Raw genomic sequence first — 14918 nt, 5'->3', positions numbered from 1 at the left:
TGTCAAAGTTTGGGCTGATGTGTCAACGATTCCCCTCCACGATTCATCTCCAGAACAGCTCTGCACAGTAGAGGAACACAGCAGGGAGGAGGGGGGCGACCAAAAAAAGAGAAAAAGAAATGAGCAAAGCAAAGTACTCCATAACAACAAAACTACCCTCTGCGCATCAATTAATAAAGCACTTCAATTATGGCAAAACTTTCCCGAGTTGACTTCTCCTAACCACACAATAATTCACTCAACCAGGCGCCTGTCACTTCGTCCTCGCTCCAATTTCATAATCAGCTAGTGTCAAACTGAAGGACAGTGTTCGCCTGTGGCTTTTCAACGGCGAACAAGCTGAAATAATGATGTTATTGTGGCTTCTGCTTTTCACAGACGGTATGATTTTGGACATAAATTCAATCAAGTCATTCTTTAAAGTTTTTCTAACAACGTAACCTTTTTTTTCTACAGTTATATTTTGTGTCTTTCAACCCCCATATTTTAACTCATAATCTACTCTTATGCATGATCAATGAGACATTTAAACCCGTCTTATTTCTATTCAAAAAACCTACAAAGCATTATGCGTGCAGGGCTGCTGTGGCGGACAGAGAGCTGCAGCTGCTTCCAGTTTGCCAATATTTGTCTTAACGCGCCATCTAGTGCTGATCACAGTTATTACAAGTGCAATACAACAACTTTAATACAAGTTTAAATTTGCCCGTACACTTCTCGCAAAAAGACAAACTGACAGCTTAATTATGTCAGTTTGATTTAATTTAATGACCTTTAACACGAGGTGCTCTCCTTACATACTCGCCTTTAAAACCAGGGCTGTCAAACGTATTTTACTTTGTGGGGCATAAAACCCCAATTTAAACTCAAGTGGACAGGACCAGTAACGCTGCTGCCTAACAACCCATAAAAACAACAACTTTTTTAATTGTAACAAAGTTTAATTATTAAGCACAGTCAAAATAATAGACCGTCCACTTATAATACTGATGATGAGCAGCCCTGTGATGATTTCAATAAAAATTGCTCAATTTTCCCAGAAAAATGATCATGTACAGCAGTAAATTTTAAGTTTAGCTTTAAGAAATATATTCAGATTACAGATAAAAGTACTGACAGGTATTACCCAGATTTTTAATACATTAATACTTTTTTACAGAAAAAGATCTGCTTATACAGAGAAGATAGAAAATAGTGAAGAAAGGAAATATTATTTTATTTAATGAGGTACTAACAATAAAAAAGCCTCAATTTTTATCATTTAACGCTCTACCTTTTACTGACTTTGGGGTAAAATGCCAGCTCATAGGTAATGTCTGTGTCACTAGGGATACTCTAGGCCACAGTGGACACTCTGGCAGGCTGGTTCTGGCCCCCCAGCCACGTGTTTGGCACCGCTAGACTAGACTAAATCAATAAATTTCTTTCACACCATGGCCATAAATTTCAAACTTTTGACAGTGCTGGATTTTTGTGTTGCTTAAAGATTTTTGGTTTGTTCCAGCAGCGTGGTTTAATCACATACTTTCACATGTAGTCAATATTTTCTATTAACGATATATGACATTGTGTGACAGGTCTATATTAAATGGTGGCAAAACCTTTTTAAACTCAAAGACATGATTTTCTTACATTCATTTGCATCTTTATAATATACTGTACTGTTTCATTTAGTTTAGTTCTTACAATCTTGGAGCAACTGTGGTCATATCATTTCCTCAGTATCTCATTATTTTTGATTAAATGAGATTGGCAGAGCCTTCATTTACAGCAAAGCAGGTAATTCTGTATTATTTAAATCCTTCATGCAACTGCAGTAAAACGAGCCTGTTCGTGTTTGTGACACAGGTTTAAATGTCTTTAATAAAGCATGTAAAAAATGCACAGCAGGATAAACAAAGGTGGGTTTATTTGCAAAAATAAATAATGTAAATGTCTGTACAAATGAGTCCACTACAAAATAAAGGCCCAACCATCAAAGCAGAGCCACAAACATGTCTGTGCAATAGTAGAGCTTAATATCAATTTAGTCTCATTGTGAGTCCCGGTGTGTCCCTGTGGTGTCCTAAAACCCAGTGTGAGGTCAAAGTGCAACACAGGCCGGGGTTTCCTGGGCGCCATCCATCTGCTGGTCAGAGTACAGAACGGTATTTACAGGCAAACATGATCCACACTGCGCACGCGTTCTCGGGATAAACGAACACCCGAACGCGGACAGCCAGCCTCACGTGATCGCCACGACAACACACTATCTCCTCACAGAAGGGGGACCTGCATGAAAAATAAGACATTCAGAGCATGGAACGCAAAATAATGTGTGAGAAAAATATTCAGGGAATAAAACCAGTTTAATATTCTGGATTGTTTGTGACAAAGGGACAAAACTGAAGGCTGAGTGTTTGTGAATGTGCGCAGGTTATCTAGAAACCTGTCTATGACAGAGGCAGGAAGTAACTGCATGACTTTTGAGTCTATTATTTTCGTGATCATATTCGTGTTCTCAGCTCTGGCAGGAGGTATAACATGTGAAACTGTTACAGTATATGTTGTGGAAAAGACAGGGTCTTACAGGGTCACTTTTTATTTCGAGGCTATTTCCCATCATGCTTTAGAGTAGATGGTGTGCGCATCATTTATTACTCAATACTGACACTATTAGAACATAGACATGTGTGCAGCACTTCAGTCTCTTACACCCTCTACAGGAAAGCCACAGGTAAAGATGAGCCTGAAGTACTGTGCAAAAGTTTGGGCTTCGAGGCCACATAATCACTGGCAACCTTTCAAAAGTCATTGAAGTTTTCATACAGCTTTGTTCTCTAGTTGTGATATTTTAACATTTAGTTTAGTTGTATATTACCTGAGGCAGGTGGCAAAGGCCCGACGAGCGTTACGGTGAAGAAAGTGTATAGGGAAGCCTTTGAAAGTGTGTCCGTCTGGCACGGCCCTCCTCACGGCGTCCTGGAACTCCTCGTTGCCGCAGGAGACACCGGTGCAGCGTTCCAGCTCATAGGCTGACAGAGCTGAGGACAGCAGGTAGGACAGGTGGTCGTCCCACACTGTCGCAAGATCCAGGTCCTGGAGGAGAGCACCCCACAGAGTGGATACATTCCTCAGTAACTGTTACATGTTATGCCACTACAGTCAACTACACAGCAAAGGTATGGTTCACTTATATACCAAAGGTGAAATAAGGTTATAATGGTCATCTGGCATTTTTGTTTTCATCTCTTCAACGTAAATATAAGTGATGTTTAAATAACATACATCATGACTTATTCATATTTTGATGTTTCAAAGAATTATCAGTGTTCTCATCTGTCTCAGTGCTCTGATCAGGCCTCTTTCTAGAGTGCAGGTGAGTTTACCACCATCCAACAACTCCATCACTGTGTTTTACCTTCCTATGCTCAGATACCAGGTAGCGCATCTCCAACTCCAGCTGGTTGCTGGCTGCAGCTGGATCCAGAGACGGGGAGCAGAGCGGAGGCAGAGGGGGCAGAGAGGTGGTGGAGCCTGGAGCACAAACAGACTTAAGGGCCTCTTCACTCATTGCTTTCCACCGTGACTGATTCTGAAGAAAATCAGGTAGGGGGAAGAAAAAGAGGCATTTAGCTGATAATCTCATTCACACAGACCCACTACATTGTCCACTGGGTGCTTTGCTTTAGGCCAGCGTGACAGAATGGGAGTTGCTGATGAATGAAACTGTTACAGATTCAATTTCCTTCCCCGCAAACTGGCTCCTGTTCTGTTGATTGAAGATGGCAATCTTCCAGCGAGCTCTGTGCCCACAGGACCCTGCTCCAGGCTACCTTTGCCCTCTGTCTGCCTAAAAATCACCAGTACTTATTTGATTAGGTTTTCTACGTTGGCCAATCTGATATTGCGGCAGGATTTTCATATTGAGGCTCATTTGCCAAATGTGAACCGTTAAGACAACACCTGCCAACGAAACAAATGTGAATAGCGTAATGATATTTCTCTGGCACTCTTTAATCGCTACAGTAATTTTCTTATTAATAAATACAACAATGGAGCGTGGAAAGCAATATAATATGGCTATCCTCCAGCCATACCTCCAAAACGGATGTGCATTATATTACCTGGAAGTCAAATACACAGAGCTCCACAGCATCAGAGGGCTGACAGTTGGCAAGGAAGGTCTGGTGGTTGAAGACACATCCCACAGTTCGGTACGGGTAGGAAGGTTTAGGCTGGGGAGCCAGAGGTGGAGCATCTGGATCTATAGGACGGTGGAGGTATCTGATCACACACAAGAAATGCAAAGAAAAGTATTACGAAATGAAACAAAACACTAATATTACTCAGTGAGAAATGTCTATGGTCTGTTCTCTTTTTTTAATTTTAGGCAGCTTCCTTGACCTTCTCATATTTAAGATGTACATGATTCTTAAATAACGTAAAATAAATGTGACAAATTGTTCATATGTCCTTGTCCTTCATATATCCTTTAATTCACATCATATTAAGCTCAGATATTCAAACTAATGAAAAACATGCTCCATTAGGCCAGTGCTTCATGGTGAGGAAGAGCTTAAGAAACACTAAAATGTAATCAATTGTTCCTTGGCTCAAAGCCTGGCCCCCAACTTTCATAGAAATCCACTCATGGGATTCCAAGAGATCCTGCTGACTAACGCACAAAGACCGTTTAATGAAGTAAGTGAGGCAAACACAAAAAGCTCACTGTAACTCAGACTGTGTCTGGTTTTAGTTAAAGGGGATACCGAGAAGAGAAGACAACCTTTTCCTTTTTTATAACAGAGTGGTATCCTCTCCAAAGTAACTAATTTCATTTCCTGATAATTATGCTGTACTTCCTTTGAGAAAAGTCCTGTTTAAATCTGACCCTCAAAGGTCTCGTGAAAGGGGGTGAGTTACTTTGCTTATTTGTTAACTATATTAACAAAAAAACAGACCTGTGCGCTGTCAGGCTTTCCCAGAAAGTGATGCTCCCGTCAGTACCACGGGTCAGGACCCAGGCATGTGGCACTCCTTTGGCTTTGGTGCCCACACACACGTATGCATCCATGCCAAAACCCAGCTGGAGGCTGCACAGCAGGGTGGCGTGATCCTCACAGTCCCCCTGTGGAGGACAGAGGGTTATGCTGGGATCTGTTGGGTAGTTTAAAGTGAACTAAATATCTTCATCACATTAGTGCGTTGTTTGTTGTGTTTTAAGAGAAATGTTCATTTTTGTCTTCTGGTTCAGTTAGGTCATATGTTAATCCTGATGTGACTTCTCAAAACAGAGAGCCTCCAGCACGCTCCCCTCTCAGAAGATCATGAGATGTAGTTGAAATCACAGAAAGCTAGTGAGTGGCTGGAGAATGAACTGCCATGTTCAACAGGGCCTCTGTTTCTATCTCTAAGGCTGCACGACACACAAGTTGAATCTGGAAAGATTTAAGCTTTAATCTCGAAGTATTAAGAACAACATTTTACTGCTTCAAATCTGAGATGTTACAACTGTTTTCTCAGAATATCGTAACATTAATTTTATTCCCAAAAATGTACCTTTACTCTTAAAATATTAAAACCTTTCCCTTTAAAACCTTGCAACCTTTCAGCTTTATTCTCAACATGTTTTAACTATTTTGTCAAACAACCTTAAGACTTGATTTTAAAACATTAAAGCTATAAAAATATTGTGGCTTTAAACCCAAACAATACAAATTTAATTCCAAATCATTGAAGCTTTGATTCCAACATATTATAATATCTAATTCTTCTTAAATAATTCTTCTTGAATCTTTTTGTTTTTATAGAAGAAGAAAATAAATATAGCTCATTTTCTTAAGATTTTTCTGTTTTTGTATTTGTTGCCATTTAAATTTCCCACATGATGCGAGCAGCTGCAGGGAATTTATTGCCATGCAATTTCCTGCTTCGATTTAACGACAAATTCAGCGCCTCTTGTAGTTCCTGTTTCAGGTTAACAGCACATCATGAATCCCTAAGTGATGATGTCAGGATCCACTGACAGAATACTTCAGATTTTTGGGAGATAACTTAGAGAAGAAAAAACAAAGAGGTGGAGCATGTTGGGCATATAGGAGTTGGTAAAAAGGATCATGAAATGCATTTTTGTTTATTCTATTAATCTAAAAGACGTTTCAAATAATTATCTTTTTTATTTAATCCAATCCAAGTCCCACAAACTCCCGTTCATTGAAGCTAATCTCACGAGTGTCTCTGGCAGCCAACTTGATTACAGCCTTGTAAAGTCCTTGTTATGCATTTAAATTCAACTCAGTGACAGCTTGGTTTCTTCATTCCCACCAGCATTTACACTCTGCTGGAATCTCCTACAGCAGAACAAGTGTAGGTGTGGCCTAAACTCACATTGGCTGCATGTGGCTAATTTCATGCTGATATTTAAGCAGACAGAATTCTGTTTTCACACCGACCTTGCCTAATTCCTCATGTCAGTACAAGAGTCTCTTTAAACAAAACACAATATCTTGTTCTCGCTACACTGTTAGCCTTTCTCAGAAGTACCCAATTCAAAGAAGAAGCCTCCTGGAGAGGAAATAAGCTCTGGAGTCATTAAATTGTCCATGACAGTAAGCAACTCTTGTTTCATTCGTACAAGTTTTCCTGTAAAGAAGCCTGGGTTGAGCTGGGGACTGTTGCTGCTGCGTGCTGGCTCGGGCTACGGGCAAGTCAGAATGATAGATGTTCCCCAGAAGTGCTAATATGGACGGCAGCATCGGAACAGGCTGAGCAGGACTGATGAGGCTAAATTAATTTTCCCTCAAATGAAACTCATAAATCACAGCTGACAAGGGCCACTTTGTGAGAGTTGTGTTGTGTCTGTCTTGCCAGGGAACATTTATCCCGTGGTGGTCTGGGAAATTCCCCGCTATCTAGTCGAGAAATGAGAATGCAGCAGTCAGTCAACTGTGCACAAATCCTTCTTTCTCAGAAACCACACAGTCAGCCTTACTCGGAAATGCGGCTAGCGTAAACGTGGCCAAATCAAGCTCTGTGATTGTGGAACAAAACTTTACTTTTAGGGGCCAACGCAACGCAAACCTGTGACTTCACTGAAAATGTACAGTGTAGCCAGAGGAAAATGACTGAGATCACGTGAGGCTAGGTTGTTTGTGTGTGTGTGCGTGTGTGTGTGCATGCAACTGTGTTAATTCTATTCACTTGAAAGTGCTCAATCCAGCTCCTTATTTTAATACTTGTATTTTACTTAACTAGCTTCAAATGCCACAAGGGGAAAGTGTCAAAAACATTTGGAACAACACAAATGTTTGTTTGGTTTGGTACTTTTGCTGTCCTTTAGCTTAGCCCACAAGTCCATTAATCTTTTTCCACTTATCATGTCGCCAGTCTAACCCAGAGACAACCACCCAAACAATCACCAATTACCCTAACACCACTAACTAGAAGCCCGAGTCCCCACATAGTTGCAGGGAGAAAATGCAAACTGCACACAGAAAGGATCCATTGATCGTGGATTCAAACTCAGAACTGTCTTGCTGTGGGGCAACAGTGCTAACCACCATACCAAACTCCTAATATACCAAGATATTTTGTAGTGAAGTGAAAAAGTATGAAAAACAGTGCAAAATTATCCAAGACAATGTCTATGTGCCTTTTTTTATCACTGATCATCTCCTTTACTAGAATTTATGCTTCAGTGGGAAATCTAAGCAGCAGCTATGTCGTATCGCCATAACCTGACATCAACTTTCCTAGAAACGCAACTACACATCGGGCTGTCGCAGCATGACAACTATGATTGGCCTGCTCAGTACTGTTAAATTCTCCTGTACATTTCAAGCTACTTTTTCACTGCACCTCTTGGATTTGTCAGTGAGAAAAATAAAGATCATCACTTCAGTATAAGGACTAATAATCATAGCATCAACAAAGGAACCCACAAATGTCAGCAAATTCCTAAAGGGACGCTGTTGAAACTATGGAAGGGGACGTGAGGGAATAACATGAGGGGCAAATAGATTTACACCAACTACACTGACAACAAAAAAGAGTGAGGACTTGAGAGTGAGATTTGTTTCTACTGGCTGGGACTGCATATGAAATACAGCGAGAGGACAACGCATATAAAACACATAATGCACCTGCACAACATCATCCACTTTGTGGGTTATGTAGAGGTTCCTCGCACAAGCCTAAAATCAGGCCAGTGAGCTCCACTGTTGTTCCCCTTCCTTTTCAGCCAATTGCTTTCTACCTAACATCGTCACAGCAGAGCTATACTGTTTGTTTTTTTGGAGGTCTCAATTTAACAGACAAATGCAGGACATTATCAGCTGGTATGTTGTGGATAAAAACCTATGTCCTGCCAAAGATATATGAACTCGTGATTTGCTTCACTGTGCTGAAAAAGAAGTCTGACATTTTGATGCAGAGTTTCTTTCTTTTAACGCATCAGTATGTGATTTACATGAAACAATGCATCCCCTTTTGAAGCATTCATTTGTCATTTTTATCAGCTGAAACACAGTCTGTGTTTGCATCAGCAAGCTCTTGAATAGCAGCCGAGTGATACCATCGTTTGCATGGTGGCGCACTGTTTTTAGATCTAGACTTTGCCTTGGACTTGCTTGAAGATAACTTGGAGTAAACATTAACTAAAGCCCAAAACATAATAGTACAGCTAGAACTTTAGGAACTGTCTCGCTTGACTTGTCGCATCGCATCCCAGGATTTATTTAGTGTTTAATGGCTTTTCTGCTTCATGAGATCTGAGTACAGTCCCAGTGAGTGGCAGATAAATGACGAATTTAATTTAGAAGAAAAAAGTAACATATCAGTTTACTAGAACTTTGGTAACAGATGTAATTATCTGCCATTGTTTTGATCTGTGACAATAAGAGATCTAACAGTACAGAGGATGCACTGTCTTGGAAAATGAATCATTCCTACTTTGAGGCTGCCAAGTGGCCGGGAACCTCTCCTTACCTTCCCTCGACACAGGAAAGCCATTAATGTGCACCACTGCTCCTGCTTGCCTCCTCCTCCCACCACCGGAGCCTTCTCGTGGGCTAGAAGGCTGACGAAGCGGGCCGCCTGCCGAGGGCTCTCCAGGAGGCGGCCCGCCCGGAGGACACGTACATAGGAGCAGACTGGCCTGTTGACGCCATTCTCATCCTGCAGAGTGTGCAGACACACACCCAGAGGAAAGGAAAGGCCAAGAAGGTGACATGAAATATTTGGTGAACTGGTTTTGATGTTAATAGAATGAGCACAGATGCTTCCTTTTAAAAACACAAATCAACCAATAAAGTGATGAAATGCGCGGGGTGGGGGTGTCAATACGATAGACAAACCTGTGCAAAAATCTTGACCAGCTTGGTCTGATTTGACGGACGGATCTCCAGGAACTCCCTCCACCACTGTTTGGCATAAACCAAGAAGAGCCTCTCCTTCTCGGCCGCCCTCTGCCTCTCCAGTGATTGCTAAATGAAAAACACAGTGACATCACTCCCTCACAACGAAGGCTGTGATGTTTCTTTTACAGCCTCTTTATCTCCACTCTGAGGACGACTGATTCTTAAAAAGCATTAATGGGATTCTGTTGTAATGAGTCACTGGTAGTTCACGGAGATTGATTTATGAATAATGAAACAGAGGAATAAATAGATGCTGACCTGTGTGCTGATGATGTCAGCACTCAGAATCTCTGGGAGAGGAGGGTAGAGCTCCAGGCTGACTGTCAAAACACCAGCTGGGACTTTGGATTCACTTCCTGGTGACAAACACAATGTTTACTTAAAGATGTTGCCAGAAAAACAAGCAAAAAGCAAAATTGCCAGGTTTGTAATTTGTAAAGTCAAAGTTTTATCATTAAATGTAAGATTAAACGACCCGTACGTTTCTAAGTACTTATAATTATCCCAGTAGGGAGCAAGATTTCTGTAAAAAAAAAAAAAAATCAATCAAATTAAATGTTTTAAGAAAAGTAAACTTATGGTGAATATGGTTGCATTATTTCTTGACCTATTGTTTAAATTCTGTTAATGAGTAGAGTGTCACTCGGGAGGGGGCTTCAATGGATGAAGAAAGGTGAAGAAAACAGATGTACAAAGAGGAGTTGGGTCTGTAAGGTTTTAAGTTGTATGTGAGACTGAATACTAATGGATGACAAAACGACTGACTGGCTAGGCAGAGAGATCGAGCTGGGAAGCATGTGTAGCAGGTTAGAGTGATTCAAGACAGATTTAGAAATATGCTAACAAGTGAAGAAATGGAGTTGAGAAGACTGAAGGAGTACTTTGAGGAGCAGATGAATGAAGAAAATGAGAGAGAAAGGAGGATGGATGGAGGACAGTGAATCAGGAAGAGCCAAGGATTGGTAAGGAGGATGGGAGGGCAGCTATAAGGGGATGCAGAGTGGAAAGGCAGTTGGTCCAGACACCATACCTGTGGAGGTATGGAGATGTCTAGGAGAAAGTGGACTTTTTAACCAGATTGTTTAACACAAGAACACGGGTGGGGAAGAACAAGGATGATGTGCATAGCTGTAGTAACTACAGAGGGATAAAGCTGATGGGGCCATTACCATGAAGATATGGGAAAGAGTTGCTGAAGCTAAGTTAATATAGGTGATGATAGAATGATAGAATAGAATAGAATTCAACTTTATTGTCATTGCACATGCACAGGTACAGGGCAACGAAATGCCCTGTACCTGTGATGATCAGGTGATGATCAGCGAGCATCAGTATGGCCTCATGCAGGGAAAGAGCACTACAGATGTGATGTTATGTTTAAGAGTATCAGACATTACCAATCAAATTTTCTTCAAGTTTTCCAAAGATTTTTGTGTTTCCAGACCTTTCTTCCAGCATGAGTGGTAAACAAATTACACTGGCTTACACATTAGGACAGTACTAATTCTGGAGGGCTTGTGTTCCTGCACAGCAGAGACCTAGTCATAAAATCCATCTAAAGACTCAAATCTTGAAGCATGATTAAATAAATGCAGCATTCAGTTAAAAACACTGTCTTAAAAAGTTACTAAGTGGCAATAGTAACATCAGATTATTATTACTGGAAAACACGGATATCATTACATGAATGCACAACAGACCACGCTTATTCTGTGCAACTGTGCCCCATGAGACGCAGGAATAGGGGGCAGTTTCTAAGTCCCTTTTAAATATTGACCCCATGTAAATCGTGTTTCTGTAGGTGTACCACCACCATTATTCAATTTTAAAATGTGTCATTGTATTGATTTAGCTCTCTGCCACTTTTACACTGTATTATTCTTTTTCCACATCATAGCTCCACCACAGCGAGCCATGAAGTAGTGACTCTGAGAAGTCAGACTGGCAGATCAGTAATTGGGGTGTCTGCAGACATTGAATTTTGAGTCCAAGTCTAAGGGTAATGTATCACAGGAGGAACAACAGAATGTTACCATACTGATATTATGTCCCACCCTTACTATATCCCATGTAATTGGAATTATATAACCTACACTCCATTATAAACTACTCATAAAATTACAAGAACGTTTTAATTAGTATAGCATCAAGTGAGTTCAACCTTCAGGATATTGATGTTGTCAGTTAAGTAGCAGAGGTGATTGTTCATCCGTTTCAGCTGCTTTGATGCTACTGAAATTAACAGGTGCACTGGAGGGGCAGCAGTGAGACAACCCCCAAAATAGGAATCATTTTACAGGTATAATCCACTGACATGTTTTCCCTCCTCATCTTTTTTTGACTGTTTTTCACTGGTTTTGCTTTGGTTAGTGTCAGTGTCACTGCTGATAGCATGAGGTGATACCTGGACCCTACAGAGGTCGCAGTTAGTCCAACTCCTCCACATCAATAACCCCTGCCAGGATTTCTGTGTCTCCCAGCATAGTCTCAAGAGCATGGAGGACATTCCAGGACACAGGCAGTTACTCTAAGACAGCTGGACATCCTTAGATCCTTAACCCATCAGCATGACGGTATCTGCTCCTTTATGCAAGGAGGAACAGGATGAGCACTCCAGAACTACAAAATTATCTTTAGCAGGTCACTAATGGCCCCTGTGTTTTTCACAGATGACAGCAGGTTCACCCTGAGTACATGTGACAGATGCAAAGGGGTTTGGAGAATGATACTACCTGTAACATAATTCGGCACGACTGGTTTGGTGGTCAGTGAGTGACGGTCAGGGGAGGCATATCTTCACAGACCTCTACAGGCTAGGCAACGGAACCCTGAATGCCATCAGATATCAGGATGAAATCACTGGACCCAGTGTCAGACCCCACACTGATACAGTGGGTCATGGATTCCGCCTGGTGCAACACAATGCCCAGCCTCATGGGGTGAGAGTATGGAGGCTGGAGGACGAAGGAATTTATACCACTGACTGGCCCCTCTGCTCAACTAAATCCAATAGAGCACCTCACCCCAGAGCACTGCCGCATCATTTTTTCACTTTTACTGTGGGAGTGTCTTTGAATTCAGCACTTTGTAGGTTGATAATTTTCATTTCCAACCAACACATTAACAGGTCTATACAGCTAGATATCCAGCATGATTTTTTGACTTCTGCTTGTGTTTTTCAAAAATAAAATCAAAAGAACCCTTCATAAGAAACTCTTTGTGCAGAGAGTTTGTTGCTCACCAACTCCCATCAGCTCTACAGCAAAGCAGGTCTTGCTACTGGGCGAGCTTAGGACAGTCCTCCAGTCCAGGAAGTAGGATGAGACAAGCATTGTTTCACTGGAGGTGTCTGTTTTTATCAGCACAAAGTGCACTGGGTCACACATTGACAGCATGGAGGTCGCATCTGCCATCTTACCACTTTCCCCTGGAATACAAAAATTGTAAAATGATACTCTGTACATAGATGGTTTATTAAGTAATACAATAAGAACAGTATTTGTGAGTGACACAAACAGTGGGGGTTAACACACACCTATACCGTCTCTGTGGATTTCTAACAGGAAGCCCTCCTTGAGGTCAGGTTCACAGGCACAGGGCACTGGCTTTGATCGAAACCTCTGGTTGCGGAAGTGCAGGTAGAGTGTGAAGGTAGAACACACCTGACCAGGTAAGGGATCCGGCTCCTGGAGATGCTCCAAAAAGGCTTTGCCTCCAAGCACCTGGAGATACAGACATCGCCTTGATGGGTCGATATTGGCTGAGAAGAGAAAAGCAGAAGAGGAATAATATTATACAAAACAGTCTATGCATCACATTATTATTTGCTTGGTTTGCAAATAATGTTTCTTACTTTTTTTCAGATGAGTGATATCTTTATCGACAAAGTGAGCAGCAGGTTTTGTAGGCGATCCTGTTTCTGCTTCTGTGCCGGCTTCCTACCACGCCAAAACGACACGACAGAACAGTCAGAAAAGATGGGACAGAACTGACACACTGTATTACAGATATGTTTAATCCATACTGAAGGCAAACTTTGAAAGTAAAACGTAGCTATCAAGGGGATCAATACATTGTAAATGTTCGATTTTTGAATGGATGGAATGAAAAATACTTCTAAAATAAAAACCAATCTGGAAAATAGGTCTGAAACTGCATCCAAAAAGCTGGGCAACCTGAGTAAAGTGAAGATCTTTCATCATATCATCTATGATGCCTCTGCGCTGCAGAGCACGCAGGAAATCTGCCTCAGACAGAGACCGACGTGCAGGACCTTGATCATCCCTCACAGTCTCAGCCAGCACCTCTCGGATCTTCCCATGGATATCCATCTGACAAACAGAAGAACAAAATTCCTTCACCTACTTAAAAAATGTGTTTGTGCTTTCTCAACATCCTCTAAAAACAGTCCTTTCCATTTAAACTCTGACTTTGGGAAGTGTGAATATGAAGGCAAACCCATCAGGAAATGTTTTATATCAGTAGACCTATAAGTACCGTCTATTCCGTGCATTATTGATGCGAAATCTTTTCTCATTCATTACTTTTTTCCATTTATTTTTTTAAAATCAATTTTTCAATCAAATCAGCAATAAATGTACGATCGAAAATATAGGATCGAAATTGGTCTTGTGTGCTGTGTGAATTTGTACTTTATCTGCTTATAGAGGCTTGACAGGTAGCTCATATTGGCTGGAAAACAGCAGCAGTTCCCTACGGTGCTTCAAATAATGCTGTCTAAAGAGATGGTGCAGCCAATCTTACCAACTAGGTGATAATATGAGATTTCTCTGTGATGTGCAAATGCAAGGAAATAGCCATTTGTGACATTAAAAATATATATATATTTGCCCACTATAAACAGCTAGCTTCCCCCGTTCATGAAAAATACCCGTGTATTTGTATGCTGCTTAAGGACTTCAGCATTCAACTGTACATTGTGTACAACACGAATTGCCATAAAATCTATATAGTTTTCTCACCTTGAGCAGATGGTTGTGAATGATTTGCTTCAGCTCGGAAGCTTTCTCTGGAGGCAGCGACATTATTGCTATTATTTGTGCTTTTTAGGCTAAGCTAACTAGCCAGGCTTAGACATGGGTAGTGGTAGAAACATTAAATAACGCCGTTTCTTCTTATATGAGCTATAATGGAACCTTGTATGCATTCGCCATTTTTCGCAGAAATTTTCTTTTCTGACAGCAACAACTACCAGTTTAAACAGTGGCGGAAAAGCGAGCGGGAAGGTTTCTCCGCTGATGCCCGACACCATACTCCGGAAAAAATCAATACCTCGACAATTTTGCTCTAAAGTTACAGGATTTGTAAGAATCGACATATAAACCACGATATAAGTATTTTTGGTGGTATATTTATTGTAGTTTTAGTTCATTTTTGCTCACCAATTATTCCCAATTTTATTCAGGGATATTTTTACGTACCCCAATCGCATCACGAATTGCGACGACATGAGAAAGACCCTTGAATTGTAGTTTAAATTATAGCTACTATTTCTTATGT

General features: G+C 41.0%; 1 protein-coding gene across 1 annotated transcript; it reads right to left on the bottom strand.

Annotated features, from left to right (window-relative positions):
* Positions 1–1834: 1834 nt before the first annotated feature.
* Positions 1835–14643, bottom strand: cep76 (centrosomal protein 76). The gene is made up of 13 exons (XM_086310362.1): positions 14381–14643; positions 13574–13729; positions 13252–13336; positions 12934–13158; positions 12640–12825; positions 9657–9754; positions 9336–9464; positions 8968–9156; positions 4944–5110; positions 4107–4266; positions 3401–3574; positions 2861–3078; positions 1835–2271 (listed from the first exon to the last, which is right to left on the bottom strand). The coding sequence occupies exons 1-13, from the start codon at positions 14441–14443 to the stop codon at positions 2133–2135; spliced, it is 1989 nt and encodes a 662-aa protein (XP_086166488.1). The 5' UTR covers positions 14444–14643; the 3' UTR covers positions 1835–2132.
* Between the last annotated feature and the right edge of the window lie 275 nt (positions 14644–14918).

The sequence above is a fragment of the Aulonocara sp. 'chitande type north' Nkhata Bay genome, linkage group LG11 (assembly GCF_057382095.1).
Source record: "Aulonocara sp. 'chitande type north' Nkhata Bay isolate Kocher_YH1m ecotype deep benthic linkage group LG11, A_spYH_male_GT1.1, whole genome shotgun sequence".
Lineage (NCBI taxonomy): Eukaryota > Metazoa > Chordata > Actinopteri > Cichliformes > Cichlidae > Aulonocara > Aulonocara sp. 'chitande type north' Nkhata Bay.
Note: the sequence above shows the minus strand (reverse complement) of the source record. Positions and strands in the feature narration are given on the sequence as shown.